Source organism: Calypte anna, chromosome 2, assembly GCF_003957555.1.
Source record: "Calypte anna isolate BGI_N300 chromosome 2, bCalAnn1_v1.p, whole genome shotgun sequence".
Lineage (NCBI taxonomy): Eukaryota > Metazoa > Chordata > Aves > Apodiformes > Trochilidae > Calypte > Calypte anna.
In genome coordinates, this window is record NC_044245.1 from 34,003,808 (window position 1) to 34,031,274 (window position 27,467).

The window sequence follows — 27,467 nt, forward strand, 5'->3', positions numbered from 1 at the left end:
AAAAAGAATACTGTCTTTAAAGGTCAAGGGTTTGAAGGGTCAGTCTGCTCCTCTAAAAAAAACAATTAATGGGATAGAAAATTTGTCCTCTCGGTGAACTCCCGGTTGCCTTAGCAAAGGGAGCACAATGCGAGAATTTAAACTGGACGATGTAATTTTCGAAGTTATTGTAAAGACTGACGATAGCGGACGAGGAGCAGAGGGCTCCCATCCCGCGAGCAGAGTCCCTCGAGTAGCACAGGAAGAGGGAGAATAGGGGGGAAAATTAAAATTTACCTTTCACGACGATAATAGGCCATGGGGTATTTTGCACTCCGACGTTCAGTCTCCAGCAAAAGCGTGTACGTTTTTTAGCAGACAGCCAAGATGCTATGTCTTTACACATGATCACTTTTTAATTTCTTTCTCTTTTTTTGTTTTTTTTTTGTTTGTTTGTTTGTTTTGTTTTCTTTCCAGGGAAATCCTTTGCGTCTTCACAGACTTTTCCAAGAGAATGCCTTTCAGAACCGCTGTTGAATTACAAAGAAGTATTTATTGTAGGAGGTGATTAATGATTCTCGCTAAAATTGCTATTTGCAGCGTGATTTCATTTCTCTTTACAATGGGAGCAAACCAGGTTTATAGGCATAGGCTACACGCTAAAGAAATCCTGCATTGACAGTTAGTACGTTTCAGCTGGAATTTTGCTCAGTTGGCTCTAAAATTATTGAGGGATTCTCAAGCGGTAAACAAAACGAAGAGTTAGATACGTTCTTACGGATCTTGTAGCTACTTCACCTACAGCTGTATTGTCCTCCCTTTATAAGGAGGCAGATGGCTATTTAGGGTTTAGTAAATAGTGATATGTGAGTGGAAGCACACTTTTCAGGTCTGTTACTTGGTCAGGTTTGGAGACAGCAGTGTTTGCTGAGGGTATTTACGTCCACCCCTGCCCTGATGCTGAATGTACTCAGCCAGTGGCACGTTACATTTTTCTTCGGGACGATTCGTGTTGCTTTGTCAGGAAGGGATGCTGGTGGTGCCGTTGGGGCCTGGTGCTACTTCACCCAGAAGGTGAAGATGGCACCCGGTCCTGGCAGCCCCAGTCACCCAAAGAGGATATTGATACCAAAAATCCCTTTCGGATGTATTTATGTAAATAAAACAAGTCTTCAGGCCTTCTCTTGAAGTTTTACTAGCTCTAGAGCTCCTTTCCAGGGCTCTTCTTGTGAATCCCACCCTGTTTGGTGCTCCTTTCTGTTGCGGGAGTCCTAAGCAAGGCTCCCCTTTAGCAGCTTCACATCGCCTGCACTCCTTAGCTACCTGGAAGCACCGAGATGTCCAGCCTGAGCTGGAACCACCTGGACCCAATTTTTCCACAAGCATTTCCACAGTCTCTGTCAAAAAAACCTCTTGGGTAGTACCCAAATTCGTGTTTCTACCGAGGCTTTCTCAACACAATTCGAAACAGTCTTAGAAAGAAAACGAAAGGAAACAGAAACAGAAAAGGCAGCCTGATGAAACTTAAGGTTACCGCCCATGTATTCCCCTTCAAAAGTGGTAGCCAATTGAGAAACCATAATCAGGAGAAAATGAACGAATAAATCACGACTGGCTAAAGATTTGAAGTGTTATCATGGGGAGCATGTGTGACTTCTCCTTCAGCAAAACCCGTCATGAGAGCTTATTGGCTCCCAGTAGAAGCTCAGTTTCTCTGTAACGCAGCGGAAAACGGTGGTACAGACAGCGATGTAGTACCGGAGGAATTCTACCCTAAATCAGGTAAAGAGAATACAACTCACCTATGCAACGCAGCAAGACCTTTCCTCGTCCTACAGCGCTGTTTTTTTCCCAGCCAGGTAATTAAGAGTCAAGAGGTTTTTCACTATATTTAGAGCAACCATTACCTTATTGACAAGATGAATCCAAGTGAAAACAATGCCAACACCAGCCAAGCACAAGGTGGACGAAACAGCGCTGAGTGAACTTGTGTTTCAAGCGTTTAATTCTTTTGTACAGAATAATCTTTATTACCAATATTTGGCACTGTTATACATTACACCAAAAAATCCACAAATTGTACATGGAACCAAACGATTTAGACGGTGCCAAATATGGAGACAGCAACAGCCTTTATAGCAATATTTCATTAAATAAATGCAATAGGGAATGTGGAGAAAAACTAATAGATCACAGCTACTGCGGGGGCTACACTTAAGACCAGTTAAGTTACCTTTGATACATAAAACATTTTCCTTTAGACAGCGTAATGGGACATTTTTTATAAGTCTTTAACCTCCCGTGGCCGTGTTTGTCCTCTCTCCCTTGTTGTGTGCATACGTGCTTGTGCACCCTCACACACACAGGAATCCACGAACACGACACGGAACAGCACTATTCAAGTCAATGCCTTACACAAGTGTTTCACGAGGTCATTGCTTTGTTTTAATCGCCTTTTGCTTTTAAAGTGTTCTAAAAAAAAAAAAAAAAAAAAAAAAGAGCGTCCGTCTTAGGTAGAGAATTCGTCCTTGACAGCATCCAGCCCTCTCTTACATCGAGGGCAAAAGAGCGTTTCCATAAATAGAAAAAAAATTATGAGCATGGAACCATTATCTATATACAATGTAGACAATCGTCCGGGTTTTGGTTTAAACATGTGCCCGTTCTTGGGCACGTCTCGTCTTCCTTTCCTGCTTTGTTTTGCACAGTTGTTTGGTCCAAACAGCCAGCCTCCACCACGGGGCAGCTGGGGAACCCCAATAGATAGGGAAATATACATATATATATATATATTTTAAAAGCACAAAACGTATTTATAGCGCTGCTGCGTTGGGTGTAGCCCCATCGAGGGGATGTGGGTGGCCCTGTGTCTGTGCTTTGGACTGCTGGCTCAGTGTGGACTGATTTGAGGAGCGCATCTTTGTGTTAGGCAGTTTATGGTCTTTCTTCCACTTCATACGCCTGTTCTGGAACCAGATCTTGACCTGGCGCTCGGAGAGGCAGAGAGTGTGAGCGATCTCGATGCGTCGCCTCCTGGTCAGGTAGCGGTTGAAGTGGAACTCCTTCTCCAGTTCCAGGACCTGCTGTCTGGTGTAGGCAGTACGAGACCTCTTGGGCTCCCCTCCATTGTAATTGGGATTGACTGAAACGTGCACACACAGGCACACACGCACACGCGGAGGGGAAAGACAGGGAGAGGAGGGGGGGAAAGCGATGGAACATAATCATTATATAATAACTTGACACCAGGTCCACATAAGATACATAAACGGCAAGAAAAATTGTTTCACGGCCTATCGACAGTGGGGACAATCGAGTAGCAATAAAAAATGGTGATGGGCATTTGGGTTAGAAGAAAAGCTTCAAAGACACATGGCCCAGAGCCACTGCAGGGCAATTAAATTTATGGGGGCTATAATTACTGCCCTAACAGTTTGGCGTCTCGTAAATCTTTTGATAAAGGACCCCGGATACAAAAGGTTTCTCACTTTCTTTTTCTTTTTCTTTCTTTTTTTTTTTTTTAATTTTATTATTATTATTCGGAAGAGCGGAGGGAGAAGAAACCCTCCCCCCCAAAGAAAAAAAAAAATAAAATAAAAAAAAAAAAAAAAAGAAAAAAAAAAAAAAAGAAGGAAAAAAAAAAAGAAAAAGGAAAGCCACACACGCAACGGCCCATCCTGGCCCCAGGAGCACCCTCCCCCCTTCTCTTCCCTCCTTTGCAGGCGCACCCCCACCTCCTCCCGGGCAAGGGCAACTCACCCGTGCTCACATGGATCTTCTTCATCCAGGGGTAGACCACCGGCTCCTTCCCCTTCATCCCGGGCAGGCTCTTGTCGGGCAGCAGCGGGCAGCCGGACCCGGTGCCGGACCCGGCCGTGGGGGCGGCTTCGCATCGGCGCTGCAGGGCATGGCCTGGCAGCAGGGGCTGGGGCGGGCCGGGGTGGCCCTTGGCGGGCGGCGGCGGCGAAGCGCCCGGGGGCGGCTGCTCCGGGCCCGGGGCGGTGCTGCCGGCGCTGCTGTAGCTGTAGGGCGCCTGGGGATAGGAAGGTGCCTGCGCGGGGTAGAGAGCCTCGGGAGGCGGCCCCGGTGGCGCCGCGGGAGCCTGGTAGCCCGCTTCCCGGCGCGGCCGCGGGAAGTACTCGCCCAGCGCCGGGCCCTGGTGCGCGGCGTGCAGGTGCGGCGGCGGAGGCGGCGGTGGCGGCGGGGCGTGCGGGTGAGGGTGGTGCGGGTGGTAGCTGGCGGAGCTGCCGGCGCTGCCGCTGTGCTGAGTGTACTCCTCGCAGGGAGGGAATTTGGGCTCGATGTAGTTGGAGTTTATCAAAAACGAACTCATGGTCATTAATTTGTGAAGTGCAAAAATACTAATTTTTCTCGCGTTGTCGTTTTTCTGGGCTCGGCGAGGCCCCTCCCCTTCCCCCCCCTGTCTTCCCTCCCCTCCCTCCTTCTCCCCCTCCCGCTCCTGTCAAGTGTTCGCCGCTGCCAAAGTTTGGGCCTCCAGCTTCCCCCCCCCTCCGCGCCTTTCCCCGCCGCACTCCCCTCCCTTCCTCTCTTCCCACCCCTGGAGCGCCTACAACACACACAACACACACACGCACACACACACCCGCACCCCCCGCCACCCCATCACCACCTGACCGCCAGCGCCAATTACCGCGCGGGGCCGCGGACCCCGGATCAGGAAATGGAAGGAGGGCGAGCGGCCGTGGGGCAGCTCTGCTCCCCTGGACCTACCGCGGGGGCCGCTCCCGGGGGCCGCTGCCGCCCGCGCCTCCTCCCCGGACAGCGGCCGCCCGCCGAGGGAGCGCCCCGCTGGGGGCTACCGGACGCCCGCGCCCCGTGTCCGCTCTTCACCAGCATTCCCGGCTCCACCCGCTTGCCGACCCGGGCCGCGTCCGGCCGTCCCGGTGTCAAGCGAGATAAAAGTAATCCGGCTCTGACAGTCTTTCTCCCCCTCTGCTCTCCCCCCGCACTTTTTGTTTCTCCATTCCCCCGCGGCAGAGCGTAGGAAGCGGAGAGCAGCCCAGCTGCGTGACCCAGAGGGAGGCAGGCGTTGCACAAGGCGTTGCACAGTCCTTTTAAAACAAGCCCGTCTCCAAATGCCTGGAGCCGAGGCTGCGTGAAGGCAGAGGGCGGCAGTGGCTGCTGAGCACAGGCCAGCGGCAGCCCTGCGGGGTCTGCCCCCAGCGCCCCGACACTGCGGCCGGCGGGCGGGCGGCCGGGAACTCGGGGGCTAGCAGCCCTTTGCACCTTTGGAGCTTTGCTAAGTGGAAGAATAGATTCAAAAGTTAGTATGGATGTGGCGGGGCAGCCGAGGAGAGTCCTCGAGTGTCTTACGGGCTTTGAGGGATATAATGAGCCTGAAAATAACGGGGAAGAGAGGGGGAAGGGAGAGAAAGGAAGGCGGACACGACGGTATCAAATACTTCCTATCGGCGGTCGCAAGGCTCACTGCGAGCATCCCTCCCCGCGGAGGAGCGGTTTCCAAACTCCGAATTTAAGTCCGCCAGTTTGGCATGCCTCGTCTTGGGTTTATTTCTTAATTTTCATTTCCGCGAGAAATCGCTAGCTCCTTCGCAGAAGTAGCTCGCAAATCCTGGCGTAGGAGGGAGAGGGCACCCGGGCACCTCTGCTTTGCTAAAACTAAGGCTGTTAACGATATTTGCAGCTCAGAGGGAAAAGAGACAACCGCCCTGACCTTATGTAATCGAAAATTGATGACTAAACTAATTACGCTCTTATTCTAAAGGGAAAAAATATACTTACTGAACGTCAGTTAGTCTGGTAGATTTGGAGTTAGGAGGGAAGTTTTTGGATTTTTTTTTCCGTCCTCTTCAGGAAACGATATAAACACATAGAAATATTTACCGCACCCTTCGAGAATATAATTGTTGAGTGGGTAATCTCATTTGCTGGTATGGGAAAATACATCTAATATATCAAGCATAAATATGATACGGTTTAGATCTTGCCCTCCTAAAGATATTACATTAACTGTTACCCTGGTTTAAATTCAGATTATTGTCTTTTGTAGTTATATAGATAATGGATACATGCAATAAAATTCTATTTGAATATATATTCTATCTAACAAGACACACATCGTATCGATTTATATTTTATACACACACACACGCACATTGCAGGCGGCTTGTAATATGTTAGAATATTTCCAGCACTTGGGTATACCGGGCTACTTATCTAAACAATCACTCATTTCCTCCTCCTATCAAATGTCTAATTTGTAAAGAGAGTTAAAACACATTTACTTACTCATTTCCAACAGCACATCTATGGAACTCTTTAACTGGGTTAATAGATAAGTTTCTCTATTTACTCTGCGTGGAGAGGAAATGCGGTTACACACAAGCACACAGAGACAGCCGCAACTGTTGAACTGTTGAACAACATTCGACAGGAAAGTGGAGATTTTTTAATTTATATTTAAAAAAACCTCCACACCAAACTCAAAAACAAAAATAGGGAAGGAAAAAAAAATAATTTTTTTTTTAAAAAAGGTACCCCTGTTGAAAAAGCATAAAGCTTCCCCCTACATTACTATAAAAAATAAGGTTGCTAAAGTCTACTATGAGCAGAGGAGAGTATTTTTCCCAGCGTAAAGAGATACATGCACACATACAGACACAGACGTACAAATACCTGCCGACCAGCACCAGATGAATTACACTGTGTTATCGTAAATATTATCCTCGGCATAAGTCCTGAGACACTACGGGCAAGGCTGTACAGTGAGCTGCCTTGATCCCAAGCCACGCTAAAACACAACGAAAAGTGGTGTCTCGATTTATAAGCTTAGCGCTACATTGGGAGAGTTGACCGGGCTCTGTTTCGTATTATTTACCGTGATTAGATCTCAAAGTACACTTGTTTCACTGCATCTCTTTCTACCGCGGGGCTCCGTTACAGGGAGAAGGACATAATTTTGTATACTATTCTAAATCTGCAAGGTGACCTGAACTGCTCAGCTGAAGTCTGTTGTTTTCGTGTGGTTCTATTACTCTGCGAAGATGTGCTGAGGCAGGACCTCCAAAAGGCCTGTTCCATGTCTTTGTGGTTTTGTTATCATAAACAAGAACCCAGCCAAGACCACCAAGTGTTATCTTGCACACGGCCATTTCGACATTTTACTGCAAGATTTATGGCTGTAATAAACAATCTCAGAAACCCTTTTTTTCCCCGGTACTTCCCTTTAACAAACTTGTAGCATCATCCTAAGCTCTCAAAGCAAGAAAAGGAGAGGAAAATTAGGCCAGCTCCCTTAATTTTCTAGGACTAAAGGCTCGATTTCACTGGTGAAGGAGACTTCAATCGGTTAATGAAGGAACGAGAGATTCACAGAGAAAGCTGGCCAAGGAGGACATGGGGACCCCAGTGCAATTAAGTTCAGAAGGAGAGAGTTAATTTCCATGCACCCAGAAGAGCTAACCTTATACATACCCAGAGAGGGGAAAAAAGAGGATTCCCCTTTTTCCTGTGAAGCAGGCAAGCACTCCTGCTACCCTCCACACGCGTGGCTAAACCGTAATTATCCCGAACGATAAAATAACAATAACAGCAAGAATAGTAGTAGCAGTAATAGTAATAATAATAGTAATAATAGTAATAATAATAATAATTCAAGTCAACCTTTCGCCGTGCCCGGGCATCCTCCACCGAGAGCGGTAGGAGGAGGAAGAATCGTACTAGCAGCCTGGTTTGAATTTGATTTGAACCATTTTGAATATATTTAGCCCCAGCTTTCCCTTCTTGAATGCGAGGCTGTCCCAAGTTTCAAAGTGACCGAAAAGTGACACCGTGTGCATTTTGTTTCTTATTAATCTTACACATTGACAGTCTTTGTTAAATAACAAGGCGTGCCCTTCACCAGGCGACATTTTCATATTTGTTAGACGCGGTGACCTGAAGTTCACCTCGGCCTTGGACTTAGTTTTTCTAAAAGGTCTATAACAGTGTCTTTTAGATAGCGGGGTGCTTTGCCCAGGTCACTACTTCTAAGGGAAAATTAAGAAAAAATCGCGGGAAAATGTAAACGTTATGGAATGTATCGACTGTATTCCTTCCTTTGTTCCTGGGAATGATGCAGCCCCCGGGTCTGCTCTTGCCTCCGTGAGCGGGATCCTCCTTCCCTATGCCCGGGCAATGCTCGTAGTTTTGCCCCAAGTTCAGCATTTGGTAAAAGAGATGAGTTCCCTAGTACTGGGGCTGCTCTTTACAACGGCGTGGTTGGCGGGGTTTGCTCACTCTGTTCTGGCGTAGTTAAATAAACACACGTAAAATGTGATTTGTGCCTGGATTTTAAATGAATGGTCTTGAGCAGACCTTCCACGCCAGAGAGCAGTGTGTTGAATGCAAAGAGTGAAAGGACGGAAAGAGTTCGTCTCAAATTATTAATTGTTTTGCTCCAGGTTGCTACCTTTTGTTTTCTCTTGTCTTTTTTTTATTATTATTATTTTCTTCTTTCTTTTTTTTTTCTTTTTTTTTTTTTTCTTTTTTTTCCCCTTCAACTCAGGAGAGTCAATATTTATTGAAGTCGCTGTTTCAACTCCTTTTAAAATATTCTCATTGATATTTTTATTCTAGCCAGATTGAAAATATGGAATTTGAGCCTCTAATTTTTTTTTGTGAGGAAGCAAATGGATTTCGGTCACCTACTCTTGAGTAAGGTGGTTACAGTAACAGCTTTCGTTCTGGGTATATCAAACAAGTATTGTTATTCTTGGAAACAATCCGCCTGCTATTCTCTAACAAAATAGATATTTGGCTACGGTTTTTAGCTTGTTATCAGGCTTGGCTCTTACACCAAATAAATACTGTGGATGTGAAAGGTTATATACTATCTCCAGCAAGGGCAGGCTCCCCAAACACGTAATGCCAGGGCTCGCTACAAGTGAGCCACAGCAGCAACTTGTGAACCACGTCTGCACGCCGAATAAGCATTACGTTCTCCCCAGGCTTCAGCAGGTACTTTAGGCAAAATCTCCAATAATCACTTTGGCTGATCTGAAATCTAACCTCTCGCATATTTGTTCCCCAAGAAATATCACTCGACAGCCACGATCCAGCTGTGTCTCTGGCAAGTAACTCCTGCTCCGCAGAGGCCGGTGTAGCCTCCTGCCTTGGGGTTGGAAAGGCATGGACAGGGGGTAAGGTGAGCCCTTTCTGAGACTTCCTCGTCGCCCCGTCCCCTCCTCCACACCTTGCATATCAGTTTGTGAATATTTGGGAATATCCTTTCCCTCTTCCGTCGACCTCTCATCCTCATAATTTCAGAGTGAATCTGGTTCCCTATGATCTCTCCCACAATGAAATTCCCTAAGCGATGTTGGCCATCTCTCCCTGCAGACACGCCTAATCGAGGAGCTAATGCTTCAACACCAAGGAACAAAAAATCTCAGCAACATGGGAATAACTCCCAGCGCAAAGAAACTCCACTAAACTTTTTCTTTGGGGAGGATCGAGGGCGGGGGGTGGAGGGAGGGAAAACAACCCTCCCTGCTCGCGATTTCCCTGGGATGTGCTACCTCGGGTAATTCCAGAAGGCTGTGAGATTCCCTCCAAATCACGGAGGGTTGCAGAGCGCCAGCTTCTCGGCAACATTTTCCATCGGTAGCGCAACACGGCCCCATTGCTCCACGTTTAAGGGAGCTCCTCCAGACCAAATATATAACCCTTATTAGCTCCAGCATGTCCTGTTTAAGCACAGTTTAGCGGTCGCTACAGAAATGAGAGCAAAAATAAAGGCGCGGCTAGGATCGATACAGGCGTTAATAGCTTTCCTCCTATCTTATCTTCCTGCCATTTTGCAAAGTGAGAAGGCTTAACATTAAACCTCTTAAAGCAGGTTATTATATAATAAACAAGGGTGAAGCATTTTGCTACCTGTCACTCGGAGGAGGCAGCATCAGCGGCTGCTGTAGGAGTAACACGCGTGTTTACCTGCCGCGGCTGAACTCGAGATACTCAGACACAAATGTGGCCGATAATTCAAGATGAAATACAACAATTACTCTTGAAAAGAGGAATTTTCTATCCTTTTCTCGGTAATTGAGGTCATTCAGCCAGTAGGGTTCACCTGGAGTCCATAGTGTGATACACACGTAACTCAAAGCTATTTTATCTTTTGTGCTGATAGTCAAGATCTCGGCTATAACATTGACATCAAACTCTGTCTGAGCGAATGACTAAGAGTGGTGCAAAACGTAAACTTTTGACCCTCAACTTTTTGACCTGCAGTTGTAACGCCCTTAACCACAAAGATATACAAAAGCTATGCAGCTTCTTTTAGGAGTAAGAGACTCGCACTGTTTGTTTCAATAGTTCTGCCGTTTCCCTCAGCTTTCTAGTAGCGTTTTATTTTATTCTTTTTTATTATTATTATTTTTATTTCTTGCTGTTGAGAAATCGGATTCTTTAGCACTTTAATTATTCCCTTTCTTTTTTTTTTTTTTTTTTTTCCTTTTTCCCCCCTCCCCTTTTTTTTCCCCCCTCTTTCTTCTTCTTTAATGTCGCAGCTTGTTAAAGTGATGTTAAATCAGTTTGCACAGCCTTTCGGCAGCGTTGGAGGGAAGCCTGTAACTCAAAGGCGCTAAATGGTTACAATTGCAGGTGAAATGCTGGGTAAGTTCTGGGCGTGAGGTTGGAAGGAATGTAGCGACGAGCGTTGGGGGAAAAGCTGCAGCTCTCTGATGCGAGGGTCTTAGTCATTTCTCCTTGATTTAAACATAAAGAAACAACTCTAATTGTTTGCGAAGCCTTGTCTAGGCAAACGAGTTGACTGTGAACTTGGTCTAAAGCGAGCTCTGCTGGTGATTCCTAGGGTGTGCAGATTTATCTTTTCTGCATTTACTTAACCTGGCAGTGAACTGCACGGGCTGCCATTTGTTATCCAGAGACAGACTTCACCTCAAGCAAGGACTGTTCCACAAAATTGCAATAATTACCCAATAACCTTCATAGCAAATATTATTATTGAAAAGACATTTTTTGGGGGGAGGGGGAAATACAGGAAAGATTCCTTATGTGTGCTAGAAGGCGGAATCCTTGCAAATTTTATACGCTTTCTGTGTCAGATTTGATATTGTTTGTGCGTGTATCTACAGGAACATGTGACTGCGATGGTCCATGAGTATTTGCCTTCCAGAGAGACATTAGTGAGGATGCTTTAATTTGAAAGGGATAATATTTTCAAAGATGACCAGGCGGCTGTGGAAGCTGTGTTTTGCGCTCTGTCTAGCAGCTTTGGAGACAAATAGGGGAGATTTTAAGGGCAAGAAAGAGAAAAAGCTAAGAAAGCAATGCGATGTCTTAACTTTGCCAGGAGATTTACTTATGTCTGTATTCAATGCGTTAAATCTGTATTTGCAGGGTGGGGGCTGGGAGGGGGAAGACATTGCTCTAGTATACAGGGTTTGAAATCGAAACCTCATGATCCGCCCCTCATGATCCGTTCCATTCAATTTCCCATGGAGCAGATTGCAAACCCCTCTATTGTCACCCTTCCACAGATACACACTTATTAAATGTAAGGAAATGGCAGAATAATAATTTGCCCGTAATGTTCTGCAATTAGGGAGTTTGCAGGGCTTAGACAAAGCTGCAAAGGTGTAATTTACGGATGATTTTCCATTGAGTTGTTATACTTCTGCCTTAGAGAAAGTTACGCCTTGCAAAGTCGCTAGTTACACACATTAAGAGAGTTGCCTAATCTTTAATTGGCCTTACGCTTAGACATGACACACTACACTCAAGTATTTCGTCCAAAGGATTAGGTAAACTATATTTCAAATCGCAGAACGCTACTTGCCATGCCTAAAGTAAAACAAACTCGCACGCAGTAATCTCTCAAACACAGCAGAAAAGTAATGTGCGCAGATAAGACCTTTCTCCTGATTCCCAGCGATTATTCTTTATGGCATTTTCCCTCGGAAAACAATAAGGACCTGGGAATATTCTGGTAGAGTTCAGAAGTCTGGGATTACTTGACTTTCGAATTTCAAAGCGGATTAGAAAATCTTCATGCGTTTCTAAATTTGAATGGCTTCGACTGTCCTGCTTAGGACGGGGCATGACCAGAAATATGGAGAAGCTGTCATTTCTAGATAACTTTCTTTTATTGTCAGAGAGCTTATTACAGTTCGGGAGAGTTTACATGCTTGGGGGTTTGGGGATATTTTTCTTTTGCATAGTTCTTGACTTTCTGTACACTGCTTTACGTGTACTGTGTTCCAGAAGCAACATTCAAAAATGTAAAAATATGTAGTAGCAAATCTTTTCACTCTAGACAATGAAAAATTACGATCTGCGATGGTATCCAGGTTCCTCAAATACTAGTGGAATGGGTGTGCGTGTGTGTTTGTGTATTCAGCAGATAGTTCAAATAACGTGTTGTTTAATCTTGAGTAATCACGAACGGTTTGTGTCTGGTATCATTCCCGTTTACAAGTGAAGGCTTTTCCTTGGAACAGTTTATACAAGGAGCCCAGACTTTTAAAGGGTTTTCATGCCTTTACCTCAAACTATAAAATTTATGTCATATAATAAAATAAAATAAAATACATGCCTCTCATGAATAGCTTTTTGGTATTCCTATTGATGAAAATGTGACAGCTAGTGTACTATAAAATCTCCAACTGGTTATTATGGAAATGGTTTTCAAATGTGCATTTGGTTATGCACTTTTAACGCCTTTCTCATTTTTTAAAATATATAAAATATTTGCATATGTGTTTGTTTTGTGTTCATAGGAAGGATACACAGACACAAAGGCTTCAGACTCCATTTATCTAACATGGGGGGTTAGCTATAAATATTAAGTATTTGTAAAACTGTAAGATTTTGGAGCTGAGTTAACCTTACATACTTCAGTTCCTTTAATGTTGAAGGCAACTAAGTTAAAAATAAATCTCAGTCGGCAATATGCAGACTTTTTAGAGGTCCACAACAAACTTACCCTCCTGTACCCCTGTGCCTTTCTTTCATTTTTACTCACGGTAGCAGATACAGTCTAAATCGCAATATGCTAGCGGGATAGCACTAGCGAAATAAAACAAAGCCCATCATCCTGCAGCTCACATCAAACCACCTCGTTCTTTTGCAAACCACAGTTTATGACACATAAAGGAAAACAATGCAATCTGCTGAAACCCTTCTACTCCAACACTGATCAGGGAATGAGATAAATGAGGTACTTATAGCTGTTTTGGAGATATAAATATATATATACAGATTATATTTTTTAATTCTTTTTTTTTTTTTCTAGGCAGTTCTCAAATCTTTTCCCTAGTCCCTAACTAGCTGATTAACACTCCCCAAGATCACTCACTTAAGTAACAGCTCTGAGGGTAAGGATCAGGCCTTAATGCTACCCAGGGAATGACAGAGTTCCTTTCACCCTTTCATTCAAGTCCTGGAAATTCAAAGACTAAAGTTAAATCCGGCCATAAAGTTTATTGCTGAGTAATCACACTCTAGTGAGAATAGTCCACTTAAATAAAAAGAATGTTGAAGTAAACACGCAGCTGGGGCCTACCCCACAATGGCAGCCAGCAATATAAGGCAGAGAGAGAGACAACAGAGCTAGGGGGATATTTACAGTCTTCAATAAACCAAGCCCGTATTTCATAATTTGCAGCACTCTAATGACCTGTAGTCTCCTGTATTAATGCTACAAGTTACAGTCAATTGGCTCGCTTTAAAAAAAAAAAAAAAAAAAAAAAAAGTCACAGGAACATATATACGTATACGCGCGTACACACCCTTTGTATACATAAATACACCAAAACTAGACACACGTATGCATGTGCACGGCTTTATATAGGTGCACACATCAATTTGTACACACACGCACACACGGACAGAGTTTACACACGTATATTTATGCAATTGCGTATAGGATCTGGAAAAAGTTACAGCTATGCACATCCCCCAAACACACTACAAACTCACAGATGGACACATACACAGAGCTAAAGCTTCCTGCACAACCCAATGTAGAAAATAGGAATCTTAAGCACTCCCGTACAGTCTGTGCCATTTTAATACTAGCTCCAGTGTGCAACATATTTCACCAATCCAAAGATTATTTGCATATCAGCACGCCTCCAACTCTATCATGCCCACATAAGACACTGCCCAGATAATATCAAGCCCTATTTATTTTGTTTCCTTTTTTTAATTATTATTATTTTTAAATCGCCTTCAGTAACTACTCTTTGCTAAACAAAACCTCTCTAAACTTGGAAAGTCTATTGGAGCAAAGGAAGTAATTATCTTCTGCGGTAGTCAAAGTGATTAAAGCTAGGCCCCAAAATCCATCTCTGCCAAAGTCGCTTATTGTGGTTTACTTTGATTTGATCATTTAAATAGGGAGCTAACTGCTGCAAGTGAAGGGATGGGGGGGATTTGCAGCACAACCTGGATCATTAGTGGTTGATCCTGCCTCTTGGGCTCCCTGGGACCGTCCTGAAAAACTCCAGGCAGGGAGGAGAGGAAAGGAAAGGGAAAGGGAAAGGGAGAAGAAAAGGGAAAGGGAAAAAAACAGAGGCAAGAGGCAGCGAGAGCAAGCGGGAGCCTCAGATTCCCCACTGTACAAATAAACTTTAAGGAACTTGTGCACAAAACTTACCTTTGACTTGCAAGGAGCCATTTTTCATACAGTACTGAGAACTTGTGGTTTGGATACTTCTGTCCCTAAACCTGACAATTTGAATGGCCAGGAGGCACACGTAGCCTGCAAAAGAGTCAAATGAAGTCCAGCGTCAGTGAGATTATATGTTATGTGGTATATAATGTTGGATGTCAACTCCCCAAAACCATAAAACTTACTTTAATGGCACCACGTGACTTTTTATAGCCAGTGAGCCTATCTGTCTGTGCTATGGATGATTTTACGATCTAATTCATAGACAAAACCCTATTCATTTGGCACCCAAATGTCATATAGCCGGAACTGGGGCTTATAAAGTTTACTGTTTTATAACTTTTAAGGGAAGGCATCAATGTAACCAGTCAGTAAATGTGCAAATCTTTAGTTGCTCTTAGAAGCTCAGAAGAGTTAACCATTCAAGCTCTGATGGGGTAAGTAATATTGCGTTTATAGCAAACTAATTGTAGCGACGAAAACAAAAAATCTTTAAAGGGCGAAAAGTGGGAATGTGGCTAGAGAGGGCTACTAACAGGCGCAGGGGGCTCGGACATGGCTGTCCTGCAAATATACTTAATGAAACCACAGGAGAAAATCTAGAGCGATGCAAACACGCCTTAGAGTTAGCAGCGTGTTTTAACAAAGCACATGTTGGGCTTTTTTTTTTTTTTCCAGCCATCAACAAACAGCTAACAGTTGATTCACCCACAAAGGGTGTTGATTGTGGTCCTGCGATGCAGCTTTCCACCTAGTGAGAAACCAGTAAGGAGGAACTCAGGGTCAAACTTTCAATAAAAAATTACCGTAGCGGACAACCGCAGTATCTACCACTTGCAATGTGCAGCAGGAGCCAGGTAAAATATTATTACAGGCTCTGCACGGGTTAATGATTTTTTTTTTTTCAGAGGCAAATCAGGAAGCACAACTCCTTGCTTTGCGCAAACCAGATCACGAAAACTTTACAATAGAAAGTTTATTTTTTTGTTGATTTCCAGTCAGTTTTTTTTTAAAAACAAATACAAAAAAAAAAAAAAAAGCTGATCACAGTTTGCTCAAACAGCCAGACTTTGACTATATTTGTAACTTTGTTCACAAAAAAACATACATCACAGAAGCTGCGCTTAATAAGAGCCACTTCTAAGAGTTCGTGCAAAGAGTCATATACAAAGGCACAGCAAGGACATACTGCTTGGAATCACAGTTTTCGTCACAGATTCACTATTCACTACACGTATGACAAGTTCAGTTGATTTCATCATATCACCTCTACAACAGCATTAATTACACAGGAATTATATAGGTAGTTTGAATAAAAATATTTTTAACAGCTTGGAGCTATACAGACATTAACACTTGACCACACATGCACAGTTAAGCAGGTTGAGTGCAACACATAACATTTGTACTAAACCAGGGGAGGGTTTCTTTCTCTCTTTCCTTTTTTTTTACCTTCCTTTTTTTTTTTTTTCCTTTTTTTTGTTTGTTTGTTTAGTTTTGTTTTGTTTTAACAGTTACTTCAAGTAACACAGCTCGCTTCATATAAATAAGTTAAAACATCTATTATTTTTTTCAAGACAAAGCCATTCAAGACAAAGAAATGTACGATAAAAGCAGATCTACTTATACACGCGAGAGAATGGTAATAAACAGGCTCATGATTAAAAGATGAATAAGGGCGACAAGAACAGGGTTTCTTCACAGAAGTAACACAAGGAAGTTTTAGAAAGTCAACTTAGTACTGACATGAGACGCAGGGTCAGCTAATACTGCTCAGTACTTTTAATTGATCAAATGCTTAGGGACGGAATGCCCCTCCTGCAGCTGCCATGCTCATACTTTTCAGCTTATTATCCTTTTTCCATTTCATTCTCCTGTTTTGGAACCAGATCTTTATTTGTCTCTCTGAGAGGCAAAGAGCATGTGCTATTTCAATCCTTCTTCTGCGGGTCAGGTATCTATTGAAGTGAAATTCCTTTTCCAGCTCCAAGGTCTGATAGCGGGTGTAAGCAGTCCGAGCCCTTTTCCCTTCTGGTCCCCCTATGTTGTCTGGAAGAGAAAAGTACATGATTTAGATTCTCAGCAGCCACTCGGAGCTTTCGCATTTTATTGCAGCTACCAGCCACCAGAACCGTTATTCTCAGTTCTGTTTGGTTTTGTTTCTGGTTTGGATAAACGCTCAACAAGTTTCCCCCTCCAGCCAATTTTAGACAAGGCTTGGGGGGGGAGAGGAGGGGGGAAATTTGGTGGTCTCGGTAAGTTTTTGCTTGGATTTGGCGTTCGATTTTTTTTTTTAAATTGATTTTACTCTTTTTTTTTTTTTTTTTTTTTTTTTTTTTTTTTTTTGTAGTGGCTAACACCTCCCCCCCCCCCTCCCACGCCTCCCCCAGATAAGCTGCCTTAGAGGATGCCTCTGCTGCTAACTGTTTTTTTAAGGGCTGTGAGAGCAAAGCTGAAGCGTGCAGCCCTTTCCCACGGCTGAGCTAGGAAGGGTCTGGGAGACAGAGAGCCCCCGGCTGCTCCCCCAGAAGCGAGGGCAAGGCAGGTACCCGGGGATGAAAGTTGCTCGGCTTCTCTGCACTCCTCAAGCCCTCTTCCTGGAGTTTGGGGAGACTCGCCCCCCTCCCCCACGGCTTCCCAGCAGTTAAAACTGCCCTCTTCGCCCTCTCCTATTCTCTTTTTAATACGGCTCGGCAAAATAAATGGGGTCAGCCGCGCCGTTCCCACTGGAGGATCCCCCTTCCAGAGAGGAGCCGGGAGCAGCCCCTGCTCCCGATCCCCCCCTCCGGGAAGGCGCTTTCTGCTCCCTCACTGCTCTCCGGGGCCGGCGATAGGAGCCGGGCGGGCTGTATTTTTGGGTCCAGGAGTTGGGGTTTTTTTTTGTCTGGTTTTTTTTTGTTTGTTTTTTTCTTTCTTTTCTTTAAATTTTTTTTTTGGGGGTGTGGGAGGGGGCGACGACGACTCGCCCAGAGAAAGGAGAGTGCTTCCCTGCCAGCGGAGTAGTGCTGTGCGCGGAGGCTGCCTGCTCTCACGCCCTCCTCTCCCCCTCTCCCCGACCTTGCTCGGAGCAGCCACCCGGTTTACATTAAATCCTCTTTTTCCTCCAGAGAAATAAAGAAAGAACAGGGTATTTGCTTTACCATGACTTATGTGCAGTTTTCGCATCCAGGGGTAGATCTGGGGCTGTGAAGGCTGGGCTGTGCTTTGGTCGGTCGGGGCACTTGCCTGCTCGCTGCTTGCTGGAGTGTCTTCCTCAGTCCCAGACGAGGTGCCAACCCCGTCTCTGCTGATGTGCGTGCTGCTGCTGGAATTGGACGAAGTGCTGGTGGAGTTGGCGAGGGAGTTTTTCACCCCGTGGTGACTCTCGCTGACAGGCGAACCGGCCACGGCGGTGCAGGGCAGAGGGTCAGGGGGAGGCGAGTGGGAAGCCGTCGCGGGCTGGTTGTACCTGGGCTCTGTCGAGGCAGAGGTCGTGTTGGCCGGGTAACTGCGGGGTCTCTCATTGGCACCAAAGTGGGTGGAAGCAGAGCGCCCGACGCTGAGGTCCATGCCATTGTAGCCGTATCCGTACCTGCCGGAGTGCATGCTGGCGGAGTCCCTGTATTGCTCGCTCACCGAGCTGTGATCTCCATAATTATGTAACTGGTAGTCCGGGCCATTTGGATAGCGACCGCAAAATGAGTTTACAAAATAAGAGCTCATTTGTTTTTTGATATGTGTGCTTGATTTGTGGCTCTTGGTCGTTTTGTGCGTCTATAGCACCCTTGCACAATTTATGATGAATTATGGAAATGACTGGGACATGTACTTGGTTCCCTCCTACGTAGGCACCCAAATATGGGGTACGGCTTCACATCACGTGCTTTTGTTGTCCAGTCGTAAATCCTGCCTGATGACCTCTAGAGGTAAACTCGTGCACTGGTGGGGGAGCTGGGAGGGCGCGGGCGGCCCGGGGCGCGCCGCCGCTGCGCGCCGCCGCCACCACCTCCCGCCCGTACGCCGGCCTCGGGCGCCACCCGCTGGCGGCGCGGGGGATAGCGGCGGCTCCGCGGGGTCGGCTCGGGGTGACGGCCCCCGGCGGCGGCGCGGAGCGGAGCGGAGAGGAGCGGAGCCGAGTGGGGAACCGGGTGCAGGCGGCGGGGCCGGCGGGGCTCGCTTTTGCTCCCCCTGCCCCGCCGCCGGGAGCCCTCCGCTTTGTGCTTGTTGTCTCCTCCGTGCCGGGATAATTTGCACCAGTCACAAAACCTGTATGATCCATCCTTGGATGCTGGCAAAGATTGTGTCTCTTATACATAGATTTTTAATTTTTTTTTTCTTATTTTACCCTATTTTTCCCCCGAGGGAAGTTTCGAGGGGCACCCGGGTCCTGCCGATGTAAAATGGCAGGTACCTATGAAAGATAAATACCGTGCAGCGTTTTTCCTACTAGAGGGTCAAATTCCAGGCGGCTTTACGGCCGCCGTTATTTTTCAGCCTCCCGGGGACAAAAAGAAACAGAAAAAAAGAGCTAAAAACCCCACCAAAACCAACCACAAAATCCTTCTAAAAGCGCTGTTTTTTTGCATTAGTATTTTCCAGATTTGCCTTTCAAAATATATGAAGGCTTATCCTAAAATGCGCTGCCTTCTGAACAAAAGAGCCTTGATGCATATACAAGCGTATTTGTACACAGCTTCACACGCACACTCACACACGCACGATATAGTATAGAGAGCTATAATATTTTCTCTGCGCTTATTTTCCTTATACAGAACTCGAAGCTGAAACACTTTATGGCAGCTACTTTTCTTTAGAGTATCTTTTCAGTTGTTTGGATTTTTTTGTTGGCGGTTTTTTTTTTTCAGTACTAAGAAATACGAATTAATCTGAATAAAGATACTACAAATGCAGGGAAGAAGAACCCCGAGTTTATATGATAGACACTTTTCTTTCCATTAAAAAAAAAAAATCAAGTGGAAGGAAATAAAGAAAGATCGACCCAAGCCCACGAAGCCCCAAGAAATGTCCATAATTCAAAGCCCCTTCAGTGTAGAGCTGAGCTCACCGAAACCTCAGTGTAAGCTCAACGGGAACCACAGAAATTCGACCGCTTCGACACCTCTTTCCTCGCTTCCCCTGAAGTTTAACGCCGAGTTTTTGCTTAAATACTAGTAGTGCAGATTACGCAGTTTAGCGGCATTTAAAAAAAAATCTCCCTGCAATTCGTATTCGCTTTAACTGCAAGTTTATATCCAGCGTCTTATACAACGATTTTTAAAAAGGATTTTTCTTCTCTTTGTTATTTAAATATCTTATACATGCATAAAACTTTTTTTTTTCCTCCCCTGCAGACCCTAAGTTTTCAAATACAGCATAACGAGACAGCCCGACATAACGGGAGTCAACAAAAACATAAACTCAAGATTTTAAAAAAACCTCTCATATTTCTACCACATTTCACGTTCCTAATTAAAAAAAAAATCACTCTCTTATGTCTACTCGCACAGGCACGCCAGGGACATTCACCCCACACACAGATGCTTACTTCAAATATGAAATCTGGGCCATTTCTCTAATACTATAAGCAATGCCATCTAATCTTTGAATAGGTGGTTATATACATACATGCCTGTAGCTCAAAAGCTAGGACTTCCGCATATATTAAAGATAGTAACATATTATTGCAAATGTACATCTTTTAACCAAGCCTTTTGGGAATTAATAGACTGTGACAAACCTATAGGATTTTAGTACCAGTAGGAACAAGGTAAATAATAATAGAAATAGTAAGCGCCAAGGAAAGGCCTGGTAGTGTTTATTACTCGAGGCTCTACTCCCCTGACTTTTCCTGTGTTTCTTCGCTGCTGGGCTGTGTGGAATTTATGAATTTGTTTTCCTTTTTCCATTTCATCCGCCTGTTTTGAAACCATATTTTAATCTGGCGTTCAGTAAGGCAGAGAGCGTTTGCAATCTCAATACGTCGTCTTCGGGTTAAGTATCTGTTAAAATGAAATTCCTTCTCTAACTCTAGCGTTTGGTATCTGGTGTAAGTTTGCCTCCCTCGTCTCCCATGAGTTCCATATACTGTACCTGTAGAAGTAAAGACAAAACGATCGCATTGGACAGGGCCCAGTGATTTCAGACCAGAAAGAGCGTTTAGTATATTCTGCCTTCTTTTGCAGGCACAGTCACAAGGGAGGCGCTTAGAGGGGGGGGAGCTGCTCTGGTTTCCTGGAGAAGCTTTTTTTAAATTTTTTTTTCCCCTTTTCTTTTTTTCCTGCCTGCCCAGATGTAAATGCGGATGGGCAGCGTGCTTAGTGGTGGTGGACTAACCGGGATATTAAGAGGCTTTTAAGGTGGACGTAGAAAAAGAGAAGTAGGTAGCACCCGTGTGGATCTCTGAGCAGTGCCTGCCCTCTGTGTGCCGAGAAGCCTGTGCGCGCACACACACATGCACACGCACACGTGTGCGGCCCGAGGAGCTGCACGCACATGTGTGTGCGTGTGTGTGTGAACGCACAGGCGGATGTGTTTATACAAACACGCTCTATTGCCATGGCTGTGACTACAGAGGGTCTGTAATTTAAGTATAATTATAGACATCAGCTAAAGATCATAGAAGAGCCTTTGCCATTTTCTCCGAAATTTATTGCCTTCGAATGCAAAGCAGCATCAGAATGGTCGTGCTAGAAGTTTAACTTTCAGAAAAAGAAATGCGACCCACAGTCCAGCGAATATACTCGGGAGGAGGGGGCTCATTAGCAAACACATTAGCAGACACTGAAAGTAAGCGTCTTAATATCGGCTTATTAAAAATAAGTGCCATCCCAATACAAGCCTCCCCCAACACCACTCCTGGGCAGAATAGTTCAATTATGTGAAGTTCACTTGTAAGTCAGAGAAAATCCGCAATGCCATGGAAGTGCGCCCACGGCCCCAGAAACGTGCTTTCAATATCCAATACTTACAGGCTAATGAGCTGGGGGAGGGGGAGAGGAGGAATGTGCCACAAACGCATTGGATCTTCAGTACAGAGGGCATATTCCCTGCATCGCTCTCTGACAATGAAGAAGTGGAGCAGAGGCTTTGGGGTGGCTTTAGGAGAGTGGTAAAACATCTCTGCTCCTTTTTTTTTTTCCTTTTTCTCTCTCTCTCTCTTTTTTTTTTTTTTTTTTTTTTTTTTTTTTTTTTTTTTTTTTTGTGTTCCCCTGCTTCCTAAGGATTCTCCAGTAACTTTCACTAGTGAACCCACAAGCTGGGCTCTCGGCCACCATTCCCAGGGTGCCAACGTTCCATGTCTAAAATAACCTGGGAAGGTTTCATGTTACACATTGCTCTGTAGGAACCGTGTCTCTCCAGCAGTCTGGACTTTATCTAAGAACCACATAAAAAAAAAAAGAAAAAAAAAAAAAAAAAAGAAACTTTTCCTTCCTTCCCCCCTCCCCTTCCCACTGCCCCCCACCCCCTGCCTTGATTGCACCGAAATGCCTTACCAGCGCAGGAGTTCATCCGCTGCATCCAGGGGTAAACAGGACTCGTGTACTTCCGGTCGGTGCCTTCCTCATTTACAATTTTGGCTTGGACGCCGCTGGATTTGTACTGTTGATCAGGAGAAAAGTGCATGTAGTCCCCGGGCCCCCTCTGTTTCCCACTGCCGGAGGGAGAGGCGCTACTAATTTCCTTGTCCGAATAAAAACAAGAGGCTCCGTAATCATAGGTAGCCCGATTGCAAGCAATGACGGTGTTGGACTGTTGGTAGAAACAAGGTGAGGTGTAAGTCTTGTCCTGCAGGCTGCTTGCCCCGTACGAAGCCGGAAAATGCCTGAGAGCATCATAGCCCGCAGGGTAAAGGGGGATCTGCCCGAGGAAAGAGTCCTGGCCCCCAGGCAGGCTCCCCGGGAAAGTGGGATTCACGAAATAGGAACTCATTTGCTCTCCCCCTCTCCCGGACCGTGATTTGTTGTGTATTAGTACATCTGGCGATAACTATTAGGAGTCATCGAAGTGGTTTGTTTCTGGATGGCCGAGCGCCAAAAGCGACAGCAGAAAATAGGAGCAGCTGACGGTGGGGCGGCCAATGGGAGAGCGCGCGGCGCCCGCTCCCCCGGGGCCGCCGCCACCGCGCCGCCAACTTACCGGCAGCCCCGGCCCCGCCGCGCCGCCCCGCGCAGCCCCGCGGGGACCGGGCGCGCCCCCGCGGCGGCACCGCCCCCATGGGGGAAAAAATATTTTTTCCGGTAATAATAATAGCAATAGGAAGGAGGGCAATAATTCGCGGCAGGAACAGGCAGCGCGGGCAGTGCGACAGCGTCGGACATGGGGACATCCCCCACACACCTCACCCCCCTCTCCCTGCCGCTGGAAGGGTGCGGGTGCGCCCTGAAAAGTTGGAGGCCCCAAGGCAGGCACGTCGCCCCCGAGGGAGTCCCGAAGTCCCGCCGGCAGGGCGGGAGAACAGCCCCGAGCTCTCCAGGGGAGGGAGGAGGCGGTGGATGCTGCACAGGGAAAGTTTGGAGAGGAGCAGCATGTGAAAGGGGGGAGAGGAGAGCTGGGAGGGGGGCAAAAGGGGGGTGGGAATGTGGGGCGGCCTCTACTCGTTTTCCCACAGCAACGCCACAAGCGCATCCAGCAGTTTTTAGGACATTTTTCTCGGGAGTCGCCCTTCCGTTGAGGTTTCCCTTCGGAGCTCGCTCCAGCTCCGAACACAGCTTTTGTGAAAGAGGCTAACGCCTCCCGCATGAAAAAAAGTCTTGTATCTTAATGAACACCCCCATAATTAACTCGGAGGATGGGGGGAGGCAGGAAACAGTGGGTTTCTGGGAATGGGGATTTTTTTCTTTTCTTCTGCACCAAGAGCCCGCGAAGGCCCGGGAAGGGCTGGACGGGCTGCCGGTGCCCTCTGAGCAGCCAGATAAAGTTCCACGTGTGTCTTCTGCCCAAGTCCCCCCCATCAGAGTCGAGCCGAGGGAATCAAACATTGGAATTAAAAAACGAGCCAGTAGGACTCTCCCTGATTAATACAGCCCCGCTAATGAGTGAGCAGAAGCCAATCAGTTTCGTTGTTGCTCCCAATAATTTGATTAAACACGGACGTGTGTCTTTAAGAGGAGGAAAAAATAAGTGAAACAAACATTTCCACATTCATTTTTCAATATGGCAGTTACCATATAGCGGAAATATAATTCTTGGCCCAGGGCAGGGACTGTTACAGCGCTGATGAAATTCGCTGAGACGCAAAAGCCGCAGCCCCGTAGTTCCTGGAGATAATATGAGGTTGTTCATTCCAAGATGTGTTTATTCATAATCTTTGCCCATTACAACAGATTGAAAAGCCTAATTTTAACTGACATTCGTACGAGTGCCGTTTCCTAAAGTAGCTTTCAAAGGAGAGTTTTGTTGTTGTTGGGAGACTATTTGTCTCATTTCCGGGAGCAGATTATGATACCTATAAAACAGTAGTGAGTTAAAACATCTCTCCACAATAGTTTGTATTGTTCACAGTCTCAGCTGGACTTTCACATTCAGATGTTGATTGCCTCCAATTAATTTTTTTTTTTTTAACTTCCTTAACCTCTTCAGCTCGGGTAATCCAGAAACACACCTGGTAGAATTACAGCTCACTCGCTGAATGTTTTGGGAGGCAATTTCAGAAACTTGCATTTCCTGAAAGCCAGCCTTCTCCAGGAAAAGTTTCTTTGTTTTGTTTTTTACTTAGTGGAATACAGTTTTAAAAAGTAGACAACACCAGGAAACAAGTACACAGCACTCTAAGTACAAAGAGATTTTTAAAGAGTAGATTTTCGCCAACATAGTTCAGAACGAAAACGCACCATGAAAAAATACATACTCGAGACAGGCAAAACACACCGGCCCTACTTAAAAAAGTTGTAGGGAGAGAGTATTTTGTTTGAACCCATCACACGGAAATCAAAATAATATAATCTCGCCAGGCTAAGTAATATTTACATTTTATAGCATCGGCTACAGGCTTTTGGTTTGTTTTGTTTTTTTCCTCCTCTCTTTCTTTTTGTTTCTTTCCTCTTTTTCAAGTCACTGTTTGCGTTCAAACCAAATTGTCGAAATCCCGACCCGCAGGAAGCGAAAACATTTCTTCGTTGTTCTAACAATATTAAAAGGAATGAAACGTGCATGTTTGCCCGGCTGGGTTGTGTTAGAGTAGTTACAGTGACAGCTAAACAATCTACACTGCAATCTCCGCTTCAGTCACATTCAGGCGTCCTCTCCGCTCCTCCCCCCCACCCCCAGAAAACACCGAATTACAATAATCTGTTACCCCCCAGCTCTGCCAGGGAAATGCCCTGCTCGGACACATTTCGCAGCAGTTTCCCTTCACCATTTCCCGCCCTGGAAAGCAGAAAGCCAGCCGCTGCACTCTGCCACCGCAACAAAGTCACTCTTTGCGATATCCGTGTATTTCTTCCGCCTTTATTTGTTTTCGGAATCCCCCGCACCCCAGCACCTCCTCCACCAAGCACTTCGCCTACCTCCTCGCTCCGAAAACACGTCCCGCAGCCCCAGACACCCTCGGATACAGGTGCGGAGGCAGTTACGCTCTTAAAAGCCTCTTTCTCCTCCCATATTAAACCACTTACAAACCTTTCTCATGCTCGGCAGCGTCACCAAAACCAACCTTTAACAAATAGCTCCTAATGCAAACAGTTTGGGCAAGGCGAACCGTTGTTTAGACTGGCGGGGTACCGAGAGCCTGGCCGGGGGCGTCCTCCCCAGCCAGCTCTCAAGGTGATATTTTACAGTTGACACACACCGAGGTACAGCGGAGGGGAAGGGGAGGGAGCAGAGCCGACCCTGCCGGAATATCTTGCCTTAGGGCGAGCTGTGATGCTCTTCTAGAAAAAAAGGTAGGCCGGATTGTTTGGATTTTTTTTTTTTTTTGCTTTTTTTTTTTTTTTTTTTTTTTTTTTTTGCTTTTTTTTTCCCCCCCTCATCTTTTATTTGGGCTTCCTCCGCGCAGCGCAGGCTCCTAGGTCTGCCCTTCCCAGGGGCTGCGGGGGCCGCTCCGCGCCCGCCTCCGCCGTCCCGCCACGCCGTGGCAGCACTGAGCACCCTCGGCCCCGCAATAAATAATCCGGCTCTCGCTGCAGCTCCAGTCCGGCGGATACCGCAATGCAATGCAAATGCAATGCTTTATCAGCCCGGCAGAACAGGCAGAGCCAGGGGCCAGCACTTTAAAGCGCACCGAGCCGCTCGTTCGCCATGAGGAGGCGGCAGCCGAGCCGAGGGTCTGAGGGGCGCCGTCCCCGGAGCCCCCGCTCCCCCCCGCCGTCACACACCGCGGGGCACGGGCCCGCCCGCCGCCGATCCCCCCCCGCCCTGGCCCCAGCTCCGCACCGTAACAGTCACAGCAAGGAGAGAAAAAAAAAAAAAGAGGAGGGGGGGGGAAATCTCTGGCGCTGAAGCTGGTTTGGCTGCTACAAAAGCCCGCTCCGCGCAGCCACGCCGGCAAGCGCCGGGAAGGCTGTTCCGAGGGACCCTCGGTGGGGCACGGGGATTATGAAGGCAGCGCTTGATCCGATAAAGAAAAAAACAAATCAAATGCACATTCGCGCTGTTTCCCTCGGCTAGAAATAACCTTTCCCCTGGACATGCCATGGGAGACATTATCCTGACTGTTTTGTTGTCTTTTTTTGTTATTTGTTTGGGTTTTTTCAGAAATGCTAAAAAGCAAATTACATCTAAATTTCATCTGCCGCAAATGAACTTTAAATTAATGCTGTAAAATAAATTTTAAAAAAATGTTTAGGGGATTTGATTTTTTTTCCTCATGCTGGGAAAAAAAAATCCCCTCGTACTGATGCTGCAAACCCAAATACATAATCTGAATGCCACAACAACCCCCTTTAAAATGCAAACAGAAATAAACTTCGTGAAGAAAAAAAATAATCACGGCTTTCCTGCTAAATAACAGAAAGTAAACATTTTTTTTAGTCATATTTTTGCATGCACTACTTAAGTCTAAATCCACTAATCTGCATCACCTCTATTTTAGCCGGTAACATTTATTTGGTTTAATTGCACATGTCTAATATTTAAACGTATTAAAACCATGTTTCCCTGCTTACGGTAGTGTCATATACATTTCTCACCTTTTAGGTTCTGGCTCACAGGAGCCCCTGCGACTTTGACAGCTGTCGCTTTGGCTGCACAGGAGACGAATCGCCCTCCTTTTGGTGCCAGAAGAAGCAGGAAATTAGCCAGGTTGCAAGTTGAAAATCTGCCACGCCAGTGCTTTGAATCCAATATGCCACACCTTCCAGCGGGGGAACTGGAAATTGCCATCCCGGATCTGTGTTCTAGGCGGCTGCTTATGCCGAACCTCCGCACACTTTGTTCACTATTGCCTTACAAAGGACAAATGAAATGGGGATTGAAAGCCAGAGAGATCCGAAGCAGGACAGAGCTCAGCAAAAGAATGCGGCTCTATTCTCGCAAGGGAAATTATAAAAAAGTTCATGTTCACGGTTACCATCCACATGACCGACAACGACCAATGGAAAAACCGAACAACTCATAAAGTTGTATTGCAAAGTTGTAAATTTTCATAAACAACAACGGATTTATGGCCTTTTCCTCATCACTAAGAAGAGGCAGGTCTTAGAGAGGCGCCATCTTACCACAGAGGCAGCCCTAGAGTTTTTAAAAAGACCTGGAGTTTGTACTAATTTTATTAAAATTACAACTAGTACATTGACCAGGAACGGACTGTAGTAGGAAAAGGGAACTTGTGGGCAAATTATGCTTTGGTTCTACCTGCATTTACCCGGCAGAATAAAAGGAGATTTTGGGCTAGCCATTCTTTTTTTTTTTTTTTTTT

The 27,467-nt window shown here is 45.8% G+C and overlaps 4 protein-coding genes across 5 annotated transcripts in view; all 4 read right to left on the bottom strand.

Annotated features, from left to right (window-relative positions):
• Positions 1-8,400, bottom strand: part of HOXA3 (homeobox A3) — a 26,770-nt gene extending 18,370 nt beyond the window's left edge. The window contains 1 exon segment of the mRNA XM_008494222.2: positions 7,624-8,400. The gene's annotated coding sequence lies outside the window, so the exon portion shown is untranslated.
• On the bottom strand, positions 2,459-26,812 carry HOXA4 (homeobox A4). 2 transcript variants are annotated; one of them, XM_030444858.1, is made up of 4 exons: positions 26,740-26,812; positions 14,621-14,725; positions 3,739-4,255; positions 2,470-3,121 (listed from the first exon to the last, which is right to left on the bottom strand). In XM_030444858.1, the coding sequence occupies exons 2-4, from the start codon at positions 14,639-14,641 to the stop codon at positions 2,793-2,795; spliced, it is 867 nt and encodes a 288-aa protein (XP_030300718.1). In that variant the 5' UTR covers positions 14,642-14,725; positions 26,740-26,812; the 3' UTR covers positions 2,470-2,792. The 2 variants fall into 2 exon arrangements, with proteins under 2 accessions (XP_030300717.1, XP_030300718.1); XM_030444857.1 differs by lacking the exons at positions 14,621-14,725; positions 26,740-26,812 and having other exon boundaries at positions 2,459-3,121; positions 3,739-4,368.
• HOXA5 (homeobox A5) lies at positions 16,111-18,585 on the bottom strand. The gene is made up of 2 exons (XM_008494224.2): positions 17,776-18,585; positions 16,111-16,684 (listed from the first exon to the last, which is right to left on the bottom strand). Exons 1-2 carry the CDS (start codon positions 18,335-18,337, stop codon positions 16,434-16,436), a joined length of 813 nt encoding a protein of 270 aa, XP_008492446.1. The 5' UTR covers positions 18,338-18,585; the 3' UTR covers positions 16,111-16,433.
• HOXA6 (homeobox A6) lies at positions 19,475-22,647 on the bottom strand. The gene is made up of 2 exons (XM_008494223.2): positions 22,108-22,647; positions 19,475-20,704 (listed from the first exon to the last, which is right to left on the bottom strand). The coding sequence occupies exons 1-2, from the start codon at positions 22,541-22,543 to the stop codon at positions 20,445-20,447; spliced, it is 696 nt and encodes a 231-aa protein (XP_008492445.1). The 5' UTR covers positions 22,544-22,647; the 3' UTR covers positions 19,475-20,444.
• Positions 26,813-27,467: the final 655 nt, after the last annotated feature.